At 42.7% G+C, this 23,696-nt stretch overlaps 1 protein-coding gene across 9 annotated transcripts in view; it reads right to left on the bottom strand.

Moving 5' to 3' along the window:
* Positions 1–302: 302 nt before the first annotated feature.
* Positions 303–23,696, bottom strand: part of LOC121590121 (ubiquitin carboxyl-terminal hydrolase Usp2) — a 225,342-nt gene continuing 201,948 nt past the window's right edge. For all 9 annotated transcript variants that reach the window (XM_041909544.1, XM_041909536.1, XM_041909553.1 and 6 more), the window contains one exon: positions 303–664. In XM_041909544.1, the coding sequence (XP_041765478.1) occupies positions 595–664 (70 nt within the window). In that variant the 3' untranslated portion in view covers positions 303–594. The remainder of the gene's footprint in view (positions 665–23,696) is intronic.

Genomic DNA, 23,696 nt, shown 5'->3' with positions numbered 1-23,696 from the left:
TGCAATTTAGAAGTTTGGTAATCTAATTTTCTAATTAATTTCTTTTGTTAAAGATATGTGTGTGTGAGCCAGTCTCGTAGTACAGTCGTCAATTCGTACGACTTAACAACATGCCCGTCATGGGTTCAAACCCCAAATGGACCGTGCCGCCATACGTAGGACTGACTATCCTGCTATGAGGGGAAATCAATTAGTCACTGAAAGCCAAACCCCAAACCCAGTGGTACAGGCAGGCCTTGATCGACAATGGTTGTTCAGCCAAAAAGAAGAAGAAGAAGAAAGATATGTGTAACGCGCAGAAGCTCTTTTATGTGCAAGATTTTCTTTATTTTTTTATTTGAGCATTACATGAGCATGGGTTCTTTGTAAGGTTGTCAAAAATGAGCATGAACAGTCTTCTAACTGTTTAATCCGCTTCTACACATAAGGTTAATGTCGTTAATTTGAGGGCTGTTTTTGTCTTTGTTTCAAGAGTTCTTTCATGAGTTTATTGTTAATCACTTGAATAGTTATAAGGACTTTGTCTATTGCGCTAACATTAAAAGAAACTACCATTAAGATTAAACAAAAAATAAAAAATAAACAAGAAATTTCCTATGTTCGTTCGTAAAATAAAACATATGCATTTGAGGTGACCAAATTACGCTCGAACGCCTCTGTGACACTGAAAAGAATAGTAGAGAAAGAAAATATAAATTATTGTGACTTGTCCAATTAATTGATGATCAGAAACTCTTAAAATATTTTTCTTTAAAAATAATACAATATAGCGAAAAAACTCAACACAACTCGCTCGACTTGACAACATGCCCGTAAAGGGATCACGGATCACATGGATCGTCCGTTTATAGCATGGATGGGAAACTAATGGCCCGCGAGCCAAATGTTACCCACGGCTCCTTTAAAAGAACCCCTGAATATTGTGTGCACAGTGACGGATCGACACCCCAATAAAATGTTGGGAATATAAAAGTATGTTTTGGTTGAGAAAAATCTTCACGCCACTGTGTTGTTCTTGCAGAAATATCGTGGAAACCGTGAGTCCATACCAAATCAACAAACTTGTTTCAACAAAATACAGTTCACATGTATATAAAAGTTTATGAAACAGAGATGAGCATGAGCAGAATGGACAACCCTGCACATCAATAAAAACCCCACTTCAAATACTTGTTTTCGCCACTTTTTAATCGATATCAGTTACTGAACAATCAGTAATATCAGAAAGGCTATGTGGTATGTTCAATTTTTGGGTACTGTGGGTACTGTTTCGAGGCGGACTTTCGACACTTGGTCGTCCAGGCGATCATAGAAACCTTAAGGAGGTTTCCCTGGAAATGTTGAAGGCCTTACCTTGGGTTGGGGGACATAAGTAAATTCTTTAACCTTCATTTCTATAACCACCTACCCGGGTATGTTTTGCGTATTATTTTTATGATAACTTTTTATTCGATTATTGAATCAAACCAAAAAAAAAAAATAGAATGCCTGGAGAAACATATTTTAAAACAGGGGCAAAAAATTCAGATTTTTTTTTTAATTTTTTAAATGTGCTTTAAAAAATAAAATCAACTTTTACCCCTTACTTCTATAACCCCCTAAGCGGGTAGGTAATACATGCAATAAAAGATTATGGTTTAGATTAGTCGTTAATTTTGTAATGATAGGTATAGTAATGCATGTATTTATATTTATAGAATCTATTCCAAAAGTTTTATAGCTCGTAATTGTAGAATCCTCCTCTTCTAAATAATACACCCGGTATCGTTGATGTTTCCTCGTCACTGTTTATTAACCATCTCCTCGATTCTCACCAACGTTCTCTTTATATAACTTCCAACAGTGACCAATGTTCTCTCCCACAATTCCCTCTCTTTTAATCAACGTTCTCACACTTCCCCTCATTCTATGTTTGTTCTCTCTCTTGTATACAACACTGCTTGTACGAAACTCTACATCCTTTTTCTCCTCTGAAGTTAATCCAATTTCAAAAGTACTACAAAAACTTACATTGTATTTTAATATTTACATTGATATACGAGAAAGAAAAAAAAAACTATTATCTTAATCCTTTAGCCTATTTGGAATTCTGCGAACTCTTATTGGACGTTTACCTACACTTTGGTTATCATCTTTTTGTTTACTATTTTGTGAATTCTTTGTTTTTATCGCTTCTACCAGGGGAATCTTATATAAGTGTGCAACAGGCCGGCGATATTTAACTCCTTCATCACTTACTACTATAGTATCATTTCCAACCCTTTTTATGACTCTAAATCTTTCAGTTCCATATTTTGGCTCTGCCTTTACTTGGTGATAGTTCCATATTTGAACTATATCTCCTACTTCAATGTCAGAAGGTTTGGATCGTCTCTTCTCATCCGCATAGATTTTTCCTTTCATTTTCCGTATCGCATCTCTCTCTTTCACATCTTTGACGCGGTTCCAATCTGTTGCTGTTTTTAATGATGGTAATAGTCCCTTAACTGGCCTTCCATTTAATAATTCTAGGGGGCTTTACCTGTTATGGAATGTGGTGTAGTATTGTACATATGTTCATACTCTTCAATAGCTTTACGCCAATCACTGTTTTGTGCTTTTGCAATTCTTAATGTTCTTAGTATTCCTCTATTATTTCGCTCTACTAGTCCGTTCATTTGGGGCCAATAGGGAATTGAATGTACTATCTTTATATCTTTTGTTTTGCAATACGTTCTAAACTCTTCACTACTAAATGGAGGTCCATTGTCACACCTGATCGATTCGGGGAATGTTTGATCTTTGCATATCGTTTCTATAGCTTCAATAGTTTTACTTACTGTAATGTTTTTCATTTCCACAATTTTTAAAAATCTGCTATAATAATCAGCTAGTACCAGGAAAGTTCCAAATTCTTTTACCGTAAAAAAATCTACTGCTATGTCTTGCCATGGTCGTTCAGGCATTTCTTTCCGTATCATTGGTTCTGCTGTGCCCATTTTCCGCACTGCTGCACATCCACTACACGTTTTGACGTACGACTCTATTTCCCTGTCCATAAATGGCCACCACATTTTCTCTCGTAATTTTCTTTTCATTGTTACCTCTCCTGGGTGTCCTGCATGAGCTATATGTAATGCTTTTTGTCTCAGCTTTCCTGGTAGAACTGTCCTGTCATCTCTCACAACCATACCTTGTATAATTCCTAGTTCTTTGCTGAACGCCTGATAATGTGCCAAGTTTGGGCCCCATGTCTGATTTTCTATAGCTTTGACAACTTTCTTCATTGTCTCATCTTGTGCTGTTTCTGACCTGATTTCGCTTAATGTGATCGCCTCGTATTCATTGTCAATAGTATAGACGTAATGCTCTGAAGCTTCGTCAAATGGTTTGTTGATATCCCAATTTGATCCCAATCTCGATAAACTATCAGAAATATTACAGTTTCCGGGAATGTATTTAACTACAAAGTTGTATGGTTGTAATCTCAAAGCCCAACCTTCCGCTCTTGAACATGCCGTTTACCATTTTGGTGTTTTCCTTCAAAGATGTATTCTAACGTCTTATGGTCGGTGAAAATTGTAAACTTTATCCCAAACAAGTATGGATAAAATTTTTCCACTGCCCATACAACTGCTAAAGCTTCCCTTTGAGTTTGAGGATAGACTATTTCTGTTTTCGTTAGACCCTTTGACGCGAAACTTATAATGCGAGATTTTCCTTCCTTGTAAGAACAGCTCCTAATCCCGATGGAGATGCGTCAACATATAATTCTGTCTCATCCTCGGGCTTATAGAACCCCAATTCACGAACATTGTTGGACAATTCTGTACGCAGGTCATCAAAAGCTGTTTCCTGCTCTTTGCCAAATGTCTCTACTTCTCCTCTGATAAACTTACGTAGAGGTTCTGACCTACTCGATAGATGATGGATAAATTGCCCTACAAAGTTTACCAAACCTAAGAAACTTCTTGATTCCTCCCTTGTTGCTGGTTTTCTAAAATTCTTAATGGCTTCTACTTTATCTTCAGCGGGTGCAATACCTGACGAACATATTTTGTACCCAAGTATTTCTAAACTGTCAGCTCTAATTACACATTTCTCCTTATTCAAGGTTGCGTTATTTTGTTTTAAGACTCCTAACAATTGCCTTAAGCGTTTATCATGTTCTGTTTTATTTTCACCTACTACAACTATATCGTCAATGTAAATTACCACTCCATTTATTCCTATTATCATTTGAGTCATAATTCTTTGGAATATTTCTGGGGCACAATTAATTCCAAACATTAATCTCTTGAAACGCATAAGCCCTTTGCTAGTCATGAAAGTGGTAACTGCTCTTGAGTCTGGGTGAAGTTCAATGTGGTGATATGCCGAAGTAATATCGAGTTTAGAAAATATTTTGCATCCACGTAACTTGTTTAACAATGTTTCAATAATTGGTAACAGAAAATGTTCGCGTTGGATAGCTTGGTTTGGATATTTCATATTGATACAAATTCTTATATCATCTTTTCCTTTTGGTACTACTACCATTGGGGACATCCATTCCGGAGGGCCTAAGACTGGTTCAATTATGTCAGAATCAAGCATGTTTTGAATTTTACGGTCTACTTTTTTTTCTAACGCAATTGGAACTCTAATATACGATATTTTTTTGGGGATATTGCCTTATTAATGGATAATCGGATCTGAATATTTGGAAATTTTGGAAAAGGTTGTATTTATTCTTCTAAATTCTGTACCTCTAAACCTACTTTCAACACTTTTAACTGCTCGGCAGTAGTTTTGCCTAACAATGATTTGTTGCTATTCTGCACTACAAAGAATTCCGCATATACCGTAGGCTTATTTTCGTTAACTGTTACTAATGATTTAAATTTAAGAATTATTTTTAAGGGTTGTTTTCTCGCATACGCAGTTTGATTCTTGTTACAGTCGTACGTGATATCGTGAATATCTGCTTTGAATTCTTGTAATGTTTTCCATACTTCCTCCGCAACGGTATTCACAGACGCACCTGAATCTATGAAAAATTTAACAGGAACATGATCCAATGTACATGTGACCATACCGTTCTCCCAAAGCCGTGATGTCGTTAATCGCTATAATAATATTAATTATTTTAATTATCAAATCTACAAGGATTCTACGAGCCCTCATTATTATTATATTACCTCATTAAGGTTAAGGGGTCTACCGTATCAGAGTTTCGTCTTTGATTTCGCTGCATATGTCCTGATGATTCTGTTTTCGGTTTTTTCCATTGAAACCTATTCTTTGTTACATTTCCTCCTTCCGTTTTGCAACATCTACCGAAATGTCCTATGCGCCCGCAAGCATTACAACGAGCTTTTCTAGCATAACACTCATTAGAATTTCCGTTATGTCGCCATGACCCACAACGGTGGCAGCTAGTATCTTGCCATTTTCTTTTTGTTATCATTGGTTGTTGTTTGACGTATGCAATTGATGGTTCAATTTCTTTGTCCTTAATTTTCATTTTCAGGCTTATTAATACTTCCCTGTTAATTGCATAATTAATAAGCTCATCTAATTCCATTATGTCTTCTAAGCCTTTGTCCCGAACTCTTTCGTCCTTTGCTCCTATTGTTATTTGATGTAATATTTCTTTTGTTACTCGGTCCTGAAAGTCACATCGAGAAGCTTGTGCCCGAAGACGCAGAACATATTGATTAACGGACTCTTCATTCTCTTGCTTAAGTGACCGAAACACTTCTAACTCTATCCTTTCATTTATTTTCCCGAGAAAGAAGTGGTTCAGTCGCTTGATGGCATTGTCGTATTCTGGTACTGGTAATTGTTTAAACGGTATCGTAACTGCCCTTGGATGTTCTTCTCCTGGAACCGCTGCTAAGTTGAAATATATCCGCTGCAAGCCCCGACCTCCACGTGCCAGCATGTATGCTAATTTCTCGCTTTGTGTTTCGTTTTTCTTCAGTGTGACAATTAGTTCAAATGCTCTATGCCATTCTTCCCACTCGCGACGTAAATCCGATGCATCCGCAATATCATTAAATGGCTGCAAAGGCCAATGTTCAGTATCCATCTGTAATTAATTTTTTTTAATTATAAATATTAGTATTTGTATTAATTGTTTATTTTCCCTTTTTTAATTTTATGACATTTATTGCTGTTATTATTTTCCATACTCTAAATACACTACTGAACCAGCAATAATATTCCGCAATAAACTTCGCTCTATCTCTTTCATAATAACTTGATCAATATGAAATGCACCTACACTCACACTTGTATGTAATTTAAAACCTATGTGGAATAATATTTACTCAAATTTCATTTACTAGTAATTGCTACATGTAGTAAAGAAAATAAATAAACAATAAAATATTAATCTACTGCCCCGCCTTGGCTCAATTCGCCTTGGGTTCTCAACTCTCGCTAAATGCGTTGGTTCTATTGTCACTGATTGTCACTTGTTTATTATGCCTCACATTCACACACACACACACACACACACACACACACACACACACACACACACACACACACACACACACACACACACACACACCACACACACACACACACACACACACACACCACACACACACACACACACACACACACACACACACACCACACACACACACACACACACACACACACACACACACACACACACACACAACACACACACACACACACACACACACACACACACACACACACACACACACACACACACACACACACACACGCTGTCCCATCGTTCGATTCCGTCACACAATAGCTGCTGTCTTACTGTTCCAAAGAACTTAAAATTTACCTACTCTCACCGCGAATGCATATCGGACCACACATAGTTTTTCATTTTTTTCTTTTGTCTTCTAAAAAAATATCTGTCGTGCCTCAATTGTCCAGATTGCCCCTTGTTTCTTCGGGCACGGACTATTTTAACCAACTTCTAGCAATACAATTTGACCACACGCTCTGTTTGACCATTTTACATTATTCGAATTTGTCCTTTCTTTTGCAACATTTTCATTCCATTCCACTCTGCACACTTTGATATCGCACATTATTTATCTTTTCTAATTTCCTTATTTTCATTTGCTTTATATATCCTTTTTTAAATGTTACGGTTCCGCACTGGTTTCGGTTACTTTTCGCTTTATCAAATTTTCTTTGCGCTGCGGTATCCTACCGGTCTCGCTATGGACTCTTTCTTGAGCGCTACGGTACCACACCGGTCTCAGCCACTTTTGCTACGATATATCCGGACCCCTTGGTGCTGCGGTGTTATACCGGACTCCTCCTCGTTATGCTACGGATTTTCCAGACTCTTTTATGCTATGGAATAGCCGGACTCAAATACGTGTTACGGAATGAACCGGTCTCACAATTCTGCTACGGATATCCGGACTCTTTCCTGGGCGCTACGGTACCACACCGGTCTCAGCCACTTTTGCTACGGTATATCCGTACCCTTTTTGTTTTAACCTGTCACATCTTCGTATATCTTAATTTTTTTTTATTTATTTATTTATTTATTGTTTTTAGCTTTTAAATTCTCACTCTTTTATTATTATTAATTGAACAATTTTTATTTTCTTCTTATACTCAAATTCCTTGACTCACCTTTCTCGTTTCAAATTTCCTCTTTTCTGTGCTTCGTTTACCGGCTGCGCCAATTGTAGAATCCTCCTCTTCTAAATAATACACACGGTATCGTTGATGTTTCCTCGTCACTGTTTATTAACCATCTCCTCGATTCTCACCAACGTTCTCTTTATATAACTTCCAACAGTGACCAATGTTCTCTCCCACAATTCCCTCTCTTTTAATCAACGTTCTCACACTTCCCCTCATTCTATGTTTGTTCTCTCTCTTGTATACAACACTGCTTGTACGCAACTCTACAGTAATATTCTTCTAAAGTCACATAGATTGAAATTATTGCCCCGACAGTCGGGAAGACATGGTGGTGTATTAGTGTAAGTTGAATTAATTGCTGTACATTCAATTGATGTAACTAAAAGCCATACATCATAAATTCAGAACATAAAAATAAGTATTGTTATGTTAGCTACATAAAATAGGTTAAATAAGACATTTTTTACTAGTAAAATTACAAATTCCCATATAAAATGCATTATCTACCTGGGTAGGTGGTCATAAAGATAAGGGTGTATTTTTGGTCATAGAAATGAAGGTTGAATGAGAAGTCAATAGATGTTGCATGGGCATAGTCCTATCCTGACAGTCAGAACGAATCTGACGTGCCATGATCGGAGTTGGTTTTATTTCCGTTCAAAAGCAGTTAAAGGTTTCGCACCTTTGGTTCCGGGTTGTATGTTGGGAAGTTATTGTTTTCACTCAGCTAGTTACGTTTGTCTTTTGTTGGCAAGAACGATGGTTCTAAACGATATTTTCTTTCCTATTTTACAGTTTCCAGCTCGTGTTTCATATTACGGACGATTTGATATAAAATCTTGACAGTAACAAAACACAATTATGTTTCGGCTGACCAAAATTTAAAACTTCATAAACAATCTTCCTTTGAATTCCGGGCAAAATTCTAAAGTCGTTTCTCGTAAATTTGTGAGAATAACATTAAAACAATATTTAGCTTTTACGTTGGTGTTTACCTTTACAACGAATACTGATGCACCGTCTTGCTTCGAATTACGGCCACTTAACACAATTTTTGGAATTTCATATGTTCTTACTAATTCATTTTCAATCGGTCTAAACAATGTATTATTTATTTTACTGTAGCAAACAGAATTTTGCCAATTGTTTTCAGGATATTCTGAAGATGGTACAAAAACCTTAACAGCTGAAAAATTATCGAGACAAACATATAATCGTTCAGTACTATTATGAGGTTGTTAGGAAAAGGCAGTGCTATAGATCAGTCCAACCCGGACGTATAAACGAAATGAAGTGAAATGACAGCTAGGGAAAGTGACAGTTGAAATGACAGGGAAACGGTTGCACGCGCGACAAGCCAGTAGCGAGTGAAGCGAGCAGCAGGTGACACAGTTTTAAAGTTTGATTGCTATTTTATTTGGATTTATTTGTATTTGTCTGCAGGAGAATAAATAGTTAAAACTAAAACTTTCGCCTTGTGGCTGTTCGCTCTTGCACTCAAAACTGTGTTTAAATTAAAAAGCCTTTAAAACGGTTCCAAAGGTGAAATGGGCCCAAAAGGAACGATCACTGCCAGGCATGCGGTGATCTGCGGGATGATCCGGATTTTGTTGCATGTGACAAGTGCAATTTATGGTGGCATTTTTCGTTCACCGGATTGACGGAACCCGCGGAAGCTGTGGAACAGCGGAAATGGTTGTGCGTGGCTTGCCAGGCTAAGGAACCGTCCGGATTGATTAAGAGGACGCCAGTCAAGCACGCAGAACAAAGGGAAGCTGAAATGCTAATCTCAAACTGGTTGAGGTTATCCAACAAGCGGCAGAATCACCCATGCCTTCTTCAAGTGGGATAAGCTACAACGCGATGAGCAAACCTAACTTCACTCCTGCTAAGATATCCGACAGTGTGGCTAATCGGCTAGCCATTATGAAGCGGCGGCAGGAGACGGAGAGGAAACGGATGGAGCTCTAGTTGCAGCTGAAGTTTGTGAAGGAGGAGGAGGACTTGTTGTCCGAAGAGTTGGGTGTGATTGCGATTTCGGGAGCATCGAATGTGACACCGTCCCGGCCGGATGGAGAATCGATGCGAGGCTCGCAGCCCCCGCCCCGCGACTGGAAAGTGTTCATCGAAACGTGCCAACCGAATTACCCGAGTTTTCAGGGGACCCGGCGGAATGGCCCGCGTTTATTGCGCACTACGATTACACAACGGAGAAATGTGTTTTTTTCAACTGGGAAAACATAATACGGCTGCAGAAGGCGCTCAACGGACCTGCGCTAGAAGTTGTGCGAAGCCGTCTAGTGCTACCGGAGGTGGTGCCACAAGTGATTGCGACGCTGGGATCGCGCTATGGTCGGCCAGAACATCTCATTTCAGCGCTGATTGGGAAAATGCGTCGGATGCCTGCACCTTGCAGGGAGAAGCCCGATACTGTTGTGGCGTTCGGCGAGGCAGTGCGAAGCATGGTAAATCACATGCAGGCTGCAGGTCTACGGGCACACTTGACCAACCCGTTGCTGCTGCAAGAGATCGTGGAAAGGTTGCCGACGAGCGAGCAGTACAGCTGGGCACGGCACATACGAGGCGTGACGGAACCGGATCTGATCGTGTTTGGCGAATTCATGATGGAATGGATGAACGATGCTGAGACGTTAACCAGGCTGGATTCACCCTCGTTAGTAGATAGGAAGAAACCTAACACCAAGGGTTACGTGCATGCGCACGTGGAAAACCAGGGAGCGACCACATCGGGAACAAGAGCCAGCCAGGTAGGACAATCTTGTTTTGTGTGTAACAAACGGGGACACCTTGTGAGCAAATACTTCGCGTTTGGAGCAATGGCGGAAGGCCCGTGCACTTTCTTTATGTTTTAGCTGTCTGGAGCGACACAACTGGCGGACGTGCCAAAACAGAGCGGTTTGCAGCATTGATGAGTGCACGCGCCGACATCATGCGTTGCTACACGGCGCAGAGGAGTCTCGCGAGATCGGCAGCGAGCATAATAACTCAGAAAACCGTGAAGGAGGAATCGATGGTGGTGTCATTGCGGAGAGTAACCATCACCAATACGTGTCATCATCATCGAAGGCGCTCTTTCGAATAGTGCCTGTCACCGTGTATGAACCGGCTGCTACGGTGACGACGTTTGCGTTATTGGATGAAGGCTCGTCCATGACGCTGGTGGATGGCAATTTGGCGGAACAATTAGGTGTTGAGGGCAAGGTGGAGCCACTTTGCATCCATTGGACAGGCAACACTACAAGGGTCGAGGCTGGATCCAGACGAGTAAACCTGAAGGTGGGGCCTGTTGGTTCTACAAAGCGGTTTGCCATCCACTCGGTACGGACTGTGCCAGGGCTAAACCTACCTCGACAAACCTTCGTGCAGGACGAAGGCAGATGGCAACATTTGGAGCGGCTACCGATTCGGCAATATCGGGATGTGGAACCCAAGCTGCTTATTGGGTTGGACAATTTGCGGTTGGCGGTTCCTCTCTGGACTAAGGAGGGAAGCGTTGGTGATCCAATCGCAGTAAAGACACGTCTTGGATGGTGTCAGGAAAAAACCGGCAGGTACGGAAAACCGGCGAATCTGGAGAGTGAACGGTTGTTGCATATCTGTGAGTGCAACAACCATGGCAACATTCACGATTCGGGAATATTTCGACATGCAGTTGATTGGTACTGCACACGGCGACGAACAGGATCCAGATGAACGGCGTGCGAAGCAGATCCTGGACGCTACCACGGTACGAATCGGGATTACTGTGGAGGAAAGATGACATCGAGCTACCTCCTAGCATAGACATGGCGCGTCGTAGGTTCAATTGTTTGGAGAGGAGAATGGAGCGAGACGGAAATCTTAAGGAACAAGTACATCGCCAGGTTCGAGATTTGTTGAGCAAGCAGTATGTTCACAAGGCTACGGTGCGTGAGCTGGAGGAGGCTGACCAGCGACGCGTATGGTACCTACCAATAGGTGTGGTAAACAACGCAAATAAACCTGGAAAGGTTCGGCTGATTTGGGACGCGGCAGCTAAGGCGCATGGAACATCGTTGAACGACATGTTGCTGAAGGGACCAGACGAGTTGAGCTCGTTACTTGGCGTACTCTTCCGATTTCGTCTGTTCGCAGTGGCGGCGTGTACAGACGTGAAGGAGATGTTTTTGCAGATTATGATACGAAAGAAAGACAAACACGCCCAGAGTTTCTTGTGGCGTTACGAACCAACGGACGAGTTGGAAACCTACATCGTGGATGTCGTAATGTTCGGGTCTGCGTGTTCACCCGCAACAGCGCAGTATGTCAAGAACCGAAACGCACGAGAGCACATGGAACAATTCCCACAAGCGGTGGAGGGAATTATCGAAATAACTTACGTAGATGACTTTTTGGACAGCTTCGAGACGGAAGAAGAAGCAGGTCAGGTATCCCATGACGTAAGGGAGATTTTTAGGAACGGCGGTTTTGAGTTGAGGAACTGGACCTCAAATAGTATGGAATTGATGAGATGTCTTGGCGAAGCAAATGGCGACATCAAATGTTTATCGTCCATGGGAGACGAGGCGGAACGAGTGTTAGGAATGCGATAGAACCCTGCATCTGACGAGCTCGGATTTTGCACTAGGGCGTGCACGGCGGTATCTGACCTCTTCATTGCAGAGAGGATTCCAACGAAAAGAGAGGTATTGCGATGTGTGATGTCCCTTTATGATCCTCTTGGGCTGCTTGCGATGTTCGTGATCCACGGCAAGACCTTTGGCGAACTGGCACGCAGTGGGACGAGGAGATTAACGACACGCAGTTGAGACATTGGCGTAGATGGATTGATCTGCTTCCGGCAATAGCAGACCTACGCATCCCACGCTGTTACTTTGCGGCAGCATCAAAGAAGATGTACGAAAATGGCGAATGGCATTTGTTTGTCGATGCAAGTCAGCACGCTTATGCATGCGTCTTATATCTGAGGATATTTGACGATGCTGGGGAACCTCAGTGTACACTCATCGGTGGGAAAGCTAAGGTGGCGCCACTGAAGCCACTTACTATTCCGAAGCTTGAGCTTCAGGCTTGCGCGTTGGGAGCGAGATTTTTACGCTACACGCAGGAGCATCATCCGATTAATGTGAGACGACGAGTGCTTTGGTCGGACAGCACAGTTGCGTTGTCGTGGATAAGGTCGGATCCAAGAAACTACAAACCCTTCGTGGCTCATAGGGTGGTCGAAATACTGGAGAGCACATCTGTTGACGAGTGGAGATGGGTGCCTACGGACCACAATCCGGCAGACGAGGCCACGAATTGGAAGGGAAAGCCGAACTTGGACTTTGGTGGCAACTGGTTTCAAGGGCCAGAGTTCTTACTCCATGGGGAGGATGATTGGCCATCACAGAGACTCAACAGCGACAACCCGTTAGAAGAAATACGGCAGGTAAATCTTCACGTGGAGGACTCTAACACCGGACTGTTACTTATCCGGTATGAACGTTTCAGTCGATTAGAGAGGCTGCAAAGGATGATTGGTTGGATTGTCAGGTATGTAGGCAACCTGAGACGAAAGTATCGTGGCGAACCTAGTTTAGGAGGAGTTCTAAGACAAGAAGAACTCTATGAAGCGGACAATATTCTGTGGAAGCAAACACAACTTGAGTACTAGCCGGAAGAAGCTCGCATTCTGAGTTTGGACGATAGCAATGGAAAACCTGGAGGAAGAACGGTATCGAAGCAAAGCCACATTTACCATCTATTGCCATTTGTGGACGATGGAAGCGTATTGCGAATGCGAGGGAGGATAGGTGCAGCGGCGGATGTTCCTTATTTTGCTAAGTATCCCGTTATACTGCCGAGAGATTCCCGATTGGCTGAGTTGATGGAAGAGCGGAATCATCGATTGTATCGTCATGCGAACAACGAAACGGTGACGAATGAGTTGCGGCAACAATTTCAGATCCCCAAGTTGAGAGCGTTCGTGACGAAGACGGTGAAGAACTTTGTATTCTGTAAGATCAGGCGGTCAGTACCACAAGTTCCGTCATTGGCGCCGTTACCAAAGGAGAGGCTTACGACCTTTGTTAGGCCATTCAGCTGTTGGTCAAGAGGGGAAGGTTGAATGAGAAGTGAATTTTTTCACGTGTCTGACAGTGCGCGCGATTCACTTGGAGGTAGCGCACAGTCTATCGACGGAATCGTGCGTGTTGGCGGTTAGACGATTTGTAGCTAGGTGCACCGGTAGAAATCTTTAGCGACAACGGAACCAATTTCTTGGGTGCTAGCAGGCAGCTGCGGAGGGAGATCGAGGAGCGCAATGAATCCGTTGAACCTTCAACCCGCCTGGCGCTCCACACATGGGCGGCGTGTGGGAGCGTATGGTACGCTCCTTAAAAGCGGCGATTAGCACGGTGATGCAGGCACGCACCCGACGACGAGACGTTTGAGACAGTGATCTAAGATGGAGAGGCGATGATCTACTTTAGACCGTTGACTTATATTCCCTTGGACCCGGAGAACCAAGAGGCAATCACACCGAATCATTTTCTGTTGTTGGAACTTCTTGTTCGTACGAAAGGAAAATGCAGACTAATTTATTCTCTATTTCAATAAAGCCTACTACACTTCGTTTAAACTAGCGAGGTCAATCTCGGCTGACTCTAAACCAAGTTGTAGGCGCATATTCTAACTATCGAGATTGCTATGATCTACAACACACGCTCTGAAATTCATTATTTCTAGGTATGGACTTCTCACACCTTCCAAAAATATCTTTTCCATGACATCCAACCCAGATTTGAGACCTTGATGACATAGTCCGATCTTTGCAATGTACAGAAGAGCCGCCTTTTGACTCGCCTTTTCGTAACTTGCGTTTTCTAAGCTCGCCTTTTTTAAGCATCAGTCCCTCCTCCTTCTGCTGGACATTCCGATATTCAAGATCCATTGGCATCAAGAAACACTTTGCAATTGATCGATATCGGGCATTCTTTCGGGTGAAGACATTCTGCATTCTGATCTTCAATGAATATAATCCATTTGAAATTGTTGCTAGTGCAATAACCTTCTGATCCTTTACGATTCGACAACCGCTCATGTCAAAAAGAATCACAGCACCTTTCACCGTCAGTTTTTTCACAGACACTAAGTTTGTCTCTAACTCAGGGACGAACAAAACATCATTAAATGTCACTCTTGATGTTTTACCCTCCGGAGACAGCGTGGTTATTCGACACGAACCGATTCCTTCAATTCTCGCCTTTGTGCCATCGGCCAAAATTACGTCCTGCTGATAACGATCGTCCAGCTCCACGAAACATGACCGATCGATACACATATGCGACGTTGCTCCTGAATCAACGATCCACGAATTGGCTGTGAATCCACGCATGGTAAACGAATATTCCTGCTCCAGAATTTCTTCATCAGTTGTTTGCACACATAACTGGCTCCGTTTCATACCATGCTGGCCTTCCGACTGTTTCAAATCTCTGGACCGCTTCTCCATTAGAATCAGGCAATCTGCCTGATTTCTTATGCCTATTCTTATGAATCTTTCTTTTATGCCTTGTGTTGCAGTCCGCTGAGACTGCAGCCTCTTCGCACACTCGATGCTTTCCGGGAACTGACAGCATTCGATGTGTAGCGAATATAGTCGTATCTTTCACTCTCTCTCGTGCATGATCCATTACGATCGGGGATCCTGCGATGTAACGACACTCGGGATTTTATCTACACCAGCAATAGACGTGGCTAGCGCGCGTGGCACCGTATTCCTTTTCTTTTATCATTTGATCGTTTATATACAAATATATGTTTTGTTAAAATAAAGTTAAGTCAACAACAACATAAAACCCTGGTTGTTGACAAAAATGACATTTGATTCTTCTTAACAATTGTCTGTAGTACAGAATCGCAGCAACCTCTGTTTCCCCTTTTGGCTACTGATGATAATGATAAGTCCCACCTCTTACCCCCACACAGGTTTGAGAAGGATGGAAGTATCTTTACGATAATATTACTCTAAGGTAGTTTTTGAATAAAATAAAAATTTACGAGCAAGTGGTGGCATCGGACGTCATTCAAAAGAATCCACCAAGTCATACACACACCCAAAACGACCGACGTAGTTTCATCAAGAAAAAACGGGTCAACTCCATCGAACACATCAGGACATAACTGCGACATGCATATGGCCAGTTCCACTGGTGCCACACCGGCTCCAGGGCACTACCTTCCGAAGCAGCAGAACCTAATGTATTGGAAATTATCAGGACACACTGCAACATGCATATGGCCAGTTCCGCTGGTACCAACGATGGCACCAGGGCACTACCTTCCGATGCAGGAGAACCTAATGTATCTGGAATTGGCCACTTACAATCATCAATGAGTGAATCTCGCTGTGACCTCCCAGACATGCAGACAGCAAGCTCTCCCAAACTAAATCCGATTGTCCACTTGTACGCGCGTGTGTCTCAAACTTATGTTGTCTCTTTCTTATATATTTTTTTCTAATTTGTTTTCATATATCAAGAAAAATCTTATCATCATCATCAAGCTCATGATGACAAGTGCAGTTGTACATAACATAGTGACATAGGACTTCTACACAAATATGACATTACACAGTTTGTTTAACATATGCCGCACACCTACGATTGAAGTCTAGCAAGTTACTCGCATTCTTGATTTCTCCGGGTAATCTGTTGTATAATTGAATCTCCTTGAAAAACAAAGAGTTTCTGGCACCATGTGAAATTAAGTTGGGAGCCCTCGGCTCATTTGCTCTGCGTGTACAGTACCTTTGAACATCAGATCCTCGAATAATGCGTTCCCCTAAATACCCTGGCAAAAGGCCCCCCAAAAGTTTAAATATAAAGGTCATGGTTTGATACAAATCCTCACAAGCTCTACACCCATCCACTGAAGAATATCTAGCATAATAAAAGACGACGTACGTTGGCCACACCCTACAGCTAACCGCATAATACGATTTTGCAATCTCTGAAGCCTTTTAATTTGTCCCTTATTGCCAAGAAACAGAATCGACGAGCAAAAATCAAAATGTGGTGAAATCAGTGACTTATAGAGGTTGACTATCCCAAAAAAATCGAGATCTTTTGCCAGCCTACTAATAACCCCACACTTTTATGCCACTTTAGCTATGACCCAGTCTATGTGAGTGTTGAACTTCAATCTGTCGTCCAAAATAACCCCCAGATATTTAACCTGACGGATTCTTTCGATTGGTTCCTTATTTATCACGATGGATGGGGGACTGTCTAATACACCAGCAGTCATTACCATGTAACTAGTCTTCCTAACGTTTAATGCTAGCTTTTTGTACCTAAGCCAACCATCCAGAGCGTTTAAATCGAAATTAATCAGAGACTCTGCTTGCTTGATGTCTTTGTGCGAGATAAACAAAACAGTATCATCGGCAAAAAGATTGATCTCACAAGACTTCAAAACCTGTTTCATGTCATTGATATACATTATAAACAAAATTGGTCCAAGAACATTTCCTTGCGGAACTCCAAGGGTATTTTCTATAGGCTCTGATATAGAGTTTCCAAAAACTGTTCTCTGAGTTCTGTCTTTTAAATAATTTTCGAACCAATTGAGCTCTTTCCCCACAATACAAAAACGCCTTAAGGTCTGCTGCAATAACGGTCTTGATATAGTTTCAAATGCTTGTTTTAGATCCAAGAAAAACGGCAACTATCGATTCCTTTCGATCCATTAACACCTTCCACCTCGGCAGTAAAAGATTTAAAGCAGTTTCACAAGAGTGTCCCTGTCTATATCCTGATTGTTCACTAATCAACAGGTCATTTCGAGTTAGTAACTGGACCAATTGCTCCTTACCTGCACAACAAAATCGATCATTTCTTCAGCTCGGTTTCTAACTCGCTTTCCGCCGAAACCGATCGAGAAAGCGAGCAGAAACGTCCGAAGAACCTATCGAAGCTCTTGATCGATTGAAGCGTTTACGGTCGTTTGAGAGAGCGCGCCCCGCACAACAAAATCGAGCAGTTTTTGAGCTCTCTTTGTAGCTCGCTTTCCGCCGAAACCGATCGAGAAAGCGAGCAGAAACGTCCGAAGAATCGATCGAAGCTCTTGATCGATTGAAGCGTTTAAAGTCGTTCGAGAGAGCGCGCTGTATGGGTTTATCTCTTTCTGACAAAAAAAGCTCCGGTACACGACCGTGATGGCGCAAAAATGATAGTGGCCGAAAAACAGTTCACGCCAACGTTCTCTTTCTCCCCTCCTTCCCCTCTTCTCCATCTTTTCACCTTGCTTTATCAATATTGGTTCTTGCTCTCTAGCTACATTGAGCGAGAGGTTGAGAATTTTTCGATCGCTTTGCGCAGCGGGTCGCTTTATCATTATTAGTTCTTGCTCTCTAGCAACATTGAGCGAGAGGTTGAGAAGTTTTCGATCGCTTTGCGCAGCGGGGCTGTATGTGTTTATCTCTTTCTGACAAAAATGCTCCGGTGCGCGACCGTGATGGCGCAAAAATGATAGTGGTCGAAAAATAGTTCCCCTCTTTCCCATTTCCATAGTGTGTTTATTTATTTTGTGTGACCTTGACGATGAGGGAGAAGCTGGTACATTTTGGGATTTTAAGTATTATCGGTGTATTGATGGTTTATTTTATTTCGTGTCGCTGCTGATGAGACCATTCGATGCCCGTGCCAATCGGGGATGACAAAGTCTATTTAAAAAATGCGTAGGAGAACGTCTAACACTAATCAAATTTTTTTTTTAAATTTGAACATGTTTGATGGTTCAACGACCTTCAATAATTTTTTGATGTGTGCCGAAATCTGTCTTGAGCAAGGTGGAATTTATAATGAGATGTAGCGCTTTTAGTATAATGAGGTGTAGCGCTTGACCTGATATCTTTACGGTCATTGGTCTCGAGTTTGTGAGTCTTACACACACACGCACACACACAGCGCGGGGAAAGTAACCGTCCACTCTACCATGCCGCGATCCCCCTCCCCGCCCGGCGCTTTGGATGAGAATGCGCTGCAAGAAAGCTGAACCTGCAATCCGATAAGGTAGCAGTAGTCGATCATGCGTTAGGGAGGTGGTCTGGTGGGGGGGGGGGGGGGGGTGTGCGTGCTTGCGTTCGCGCTTTCCTGGGTGCGTGCTTGCGTGCGCGCTTTCGTGGGTTCGTGCTCGCGTGCGCGCGTACGTGCATGTGTGAGTGGTCTGTGTGTGTGTGCGTGCGTATGTGTGTGTGTGTATGTGTGTGTGTTTATGTATGCGTGTGTTTGCGTGTGTGTGTGTGTGTGTGTGTGTGTGTGTGTGTGTGTGTGTGTGTGTGTGTGTGTGTGTGTGTGTGTGTTGTGTGGTGTGTGTGTGTGTGTGTGTGTGTGTGTGGTGTGTGTGTGTGTGTGTGTGTGTGTGTGTGTGTGTGTGTGTGAGTATGTGTGTGAGTTTGAGGGCGCGTGTTATTGTGTTCGGGTGTGTGCGTGTGTTTGGAAACCCCAAAACTATTTGATTCTGATGCGTACATTTTCATCCGCTGCGTCTACAAAATACCACGCATTTTCGATCTCGCTACCTGAGAGACAACACAACCATTAGATTGGCACCACCATCTTTGCGATCGGTTCTGCTGTTGGGGGTATTAAAAAGACACGATCGAAGCAAAAGTGCATGTGATATATAGCACATTTATTTCTAAATCAGCTAGCGGGCGCAAGTGGAAACAAAACTTGAATTGAATTCATGCAACAGAGGATTCTGGATTTGTTTATTACGGTGCGCGTATGGTGCTGCACCTGTCCGTCCAGAATCTGGCAGCTTGTTGGCTTGGATTCGATATCACGACGCCGAGCGACCGGCACTGCCTTGGAATGGGTTCGGCTTAGGTTCATGGTTTGGTCGATTGCATTCCGTTGATTTGTCGCGCCACAGTGGTAGCCCGGCAGCAACAAAGTCATAACAAACTCTTCCCCGGGTGTGGACTGTTATGCTATGTTCTTCTTCTTATTCTTCTTCTTCTTATTATTATTATCATTACGACCTACGCGATCATGTTGGCCTTTTCAGGACTTGACGTACACGTAGCCGGATAGTCAGCCCTTGCTACGCCACACGGTTCATACGCGGTTAGAACCCACGACGGGCATGCAGATGTGAGGAATGAGGTGCCGCGGGACCGCTCCTATCCAGCGGGCAACTTGCATGCTGTCACACTATCTTCATGGATGTATCTCCACAGTAACAAAACACCGTCATGAACCAGCGGTGGATCTAACGGTAGGCGGACTAGGCGGACGGCGAAGATCTGTAGTCTGTAGTATGCCGTATGTTTACAAGTGGACAGAGTATTAGCGACAAGAGCCCCCTGAAAGATGGTCGTTGGGGCCCGTGGCTGGAGAACCATTTGCACCCCCGCCCTATGCTGCCCCCCTTCCACGCTGGCAACAATTTAAGGGCCTGTGACCAGAAAATCGCCCCCCCCCCATGCCCCCCCTTTCTCCACCGTCAATTTAAGTATACTGTTCAATATCCTAACAGCTGTGTGCCAGTACCCCCTCCTCCCGGTCATCAGTTACCATTTACAGGGACCTCAACTCGTTTTTCTGCCTTTCATGAACACCTTCCTTTCCGATGGATCATAACATTCCGGAAGAGCATACATTCGGCGACAGTTTTGGCACACAGACGCACACTCACACCCATGCGCAGTCGGCTCAGCATATCTGTGTTGTAATCTACACCATACGAAAGCAAAAGCTTAGTGTAACAAAGTTATGCTTTATGCTTCACACGTTCAGTTCGGTGGCAGGTCCCAGGGACTGCCAGTGGACTTTCCAGTACGGGCGGTCCCCGAGATACACGGTTAATGGGGACCGAAAACGCCCGCAAAATACCGCGTATCTCGAATTTCCGCGTAAATCGAATCTCGTGATTTCCATCCAACATAGCACTAATATTTGTGCAGTTTTACTAGAAGGGACTGTTTTTATTCACTTAATTAATTATTTGATATGATTCTGACTAATGTAACGACCAAGCGTTTTACGGGTGGCGGAAGGTTAATTGGCCGTTTTAATAATATTTAGCACAATTCGGAAGAGCACACAATTAATTATACACAGAAGTCAGTGGCTTACGTCTGTTCAGTTCAATGTCGCGCCAAGAAGAGAGCTTTATTCTATGACAGTTCATCTAGCACACCGGGTGCTCCAGCGGTCAAGATATAACGCGTTTATACCGCTGCGTTCGGGATTCAGTTTGAGTGCACAGTGGGCGATATTAGTCCGGACGTTACAGCTCGGCTATACTGAACAATAAATTGCCCTCAATTCCCTAATCACTGGACTCAGTCCTACGTCGCAACTTATTCGCTTCTAGAACCCCATCGTAGGGTAGTTGTGTGAGTTGACATCCTTCTACATCACGTACCACGTACCTATCATGAGGTAACACTTTATGAATGACATACGGTCCCCTGAACTTGGGATTGAGCTTCTTATTACCGCTATCGGTCGTATCGGTATAACGTATGGCTACTAATTCACCTTCTTTGTAGCATTGCGGTGGTTTATGCTTCTTGCTAAAATAATCCTCATTCTTCCGTTGAGATTCTTCTATGTTTTCTTACGCTTTAGCCCGAAGAACTCCTAAGTCCCTAGGCACTTGGTCAAATTTTTCGTCTAAGTGTTCGACTATTTCATCCGGAATCTTACCGCGTTGTTCAACACCAAAGAGCAAGACAGAGGGGCAGAAGTTCGTAGATGTGTGGACGATATTGTTTAAGGCATACTCAGCTGATCGCAACTTGGACACCCAATCGGCCTGGTCTGGAGCATCAGATAGTTTGCTACCTGTCCATTGGCTTGTGGGGATCCGGTGGCGTTGAGGACATGACTAATGTTATGCGATTCCAAAAAGTCCTCAAACAAGGTGGAGGTGAAACAAGTAGCACGATCGCTAACAATCCGCTTAGGGCGGCTATAGTAAGACATGTATTGGGAGAGGGCAGAACACACTTCTTTTGCATTAGTGGAAGAGGTTGAATAAAGTTTGGTTAATTTAGTGAAAGCATCGATAACAACAAGTATGTACTTCTTGCGTAAAGGGAAACTAGGCAGTGGACCTAAATGATCGATATGGATTGTATCGAAGGGCAAAGGCTCTTTAAGGATGCTGTACATATTTCGGGCATTAGTATGATGAGGTGCAGAATAAACAATACACTTGAGGCAGTTCTTAATGAATTTGTCGATGGCGGGATTCATATGGGGGAACCAATAATGCTGACTAATTTTGCTAAAGGTTTTGTTAATGCGTAGGTGGCCAATTCGCTCGTGAGTGTGTCTAATTACGTTTTCGACCATTTCCGAAGGGACATACAATTGAGGTTGACCATCAGGTATGTCGCGATAGACAAGCCCATCTTGAAGTAAGAATCCGTCAACTTCTTCTGATTCTAACCGATGTTTAAGAGCTTCGATAGATGGGTCACGTGTCTGAGCTACTTGAAGCTGGAAGTCAAGGTCAATCTCACCGATGGCACCTACGGCTTCGGTGCGACTCAGTGCATCGACATGGGGCATAGAGGTACCTGAGCGATGACAGATGGTGTAATTGTAATTTTCCAGAAACAAGGACCCCCTGGCAATTTTAGCGGAAGCATTACGGTTCTTAAGGGTTTCAACCAGGGAGTTGCAATCGGTAACTATTTTAATGGGGAGCCCATGAACATAAGTGTGGAAGCGCTTAAGAGCGTAAATGATGGAAAGAGTTTCAAGTTCATAGCTGTGTAACTTGGACTCATCTTTTGAAGTGGTTTTGGAAAAGTAAGCGACAGGGTGTAATTTATTGTCATCTTGTTTTTGAAGGAGTATGGCACCAAAACCAAAAGAACTCGCGTCACAGTGTAATTTGGTTTCCCGCTTTGGGTCGAAGATGGAAAGAACAAGGGAATGAACAAGTTTGTCACGTAGGGTTTCAAAAGCGTGTACGCAAGTTGAATCGAAATTAAATGCTTCATCCTTCTGAAGTAGTTTTGTCATAGGTTTGGCTATGCAAGAGAAGGAGGGAACAAAGCGTCGGAAATATGAAAACAACCCAAGGCAACGCCTAGGCTGCTTCAGGTTAGTGGGCATAGGGTAATTGGTAGGGGCTTGAATATGCCGATCACTAGGTTGAATTCCATTGTAATTAGCTTTGTAGCCCAGTATTCTATTTCCTCGTGAGCAAATTTGCATTTATCAAGACGGAGTTCCAAATTGTTCTGTTTAATCTTTTCTAAGACAGATCTAAGAGTGGTAAGATGTGAGTTAAGATCGGTGGAAGCGATGATGATGTCATCAAGATAAACGACTACTCTGCCATCAATAATAAATTCTCTTAAAATAGAGTTGATAAAACGTTGGAATTCGGAAGGGGCGTTGCGGAGACCGAAGGGCATTTTCAAATATTCAAACTGACCGTCTGCGGTTACAAAAGAAGTGTAAGGGATGGATTCCTCACTCATTGGGACTTGGTGGAAACCGTTTTTTAAGTCTAGCAAACTAAAGAATCTTTTCCCACACAGATGCTCCAAACAAGTCTCGATAAGGGGTAGGGGGTAATTATCCCGAACGGTAATTTTGTTGAGGGGCCGGTAATCCACACACATACGAACTTCGCCGCTCTTTTTCCTAACGAGAACTAATGCAGAAGCATAAGGAGAATTGCTAGGGCGGATGATGTTTTCCGCAAGGAGTTTATCAACGATCTGTTTCACCTGTTGTCTTTCGCCATAAGAAAGTCTACGCGGCTTAGTGAATATCGGTGTATCATGGGTAAGATTGATTTTCATTGGATGTACGAGTGGTTTAGTGTTTGAAATATATTTGAGGTATGAATTCTCGATAATAGAAAAAACAATTGAACGCTGCTCTAAGGATAGAGTATCTCCTAAATCCAGTTCATTTTCGGCTTCGATTACATCGAGCGAGCAAATACTCCTAATAGCATCTTCTAATTTTTCTGGAAGAGTTGTATCAACTTCTTCAAGTTCCGTCAACGGGGTTTTAGTAATACATGATTTTGAAAAAGATGAATAAGTAAGA

Source organism: Anopheles merus, chromosome X (assembly GCF_017562075.2).
Source record: "Anopheles merus strain MAF chromosome X, AmerM5.1, whole genome shotgun sequence".
NCBI lineage: Eukaryota > Metazoa > Arthropoda > Insecta > Diptera > Culicidae > Anopheles > Anopheles merus.
This window is presented reverse-complemented; position numbering and strand designations above follow the sequence as displayed.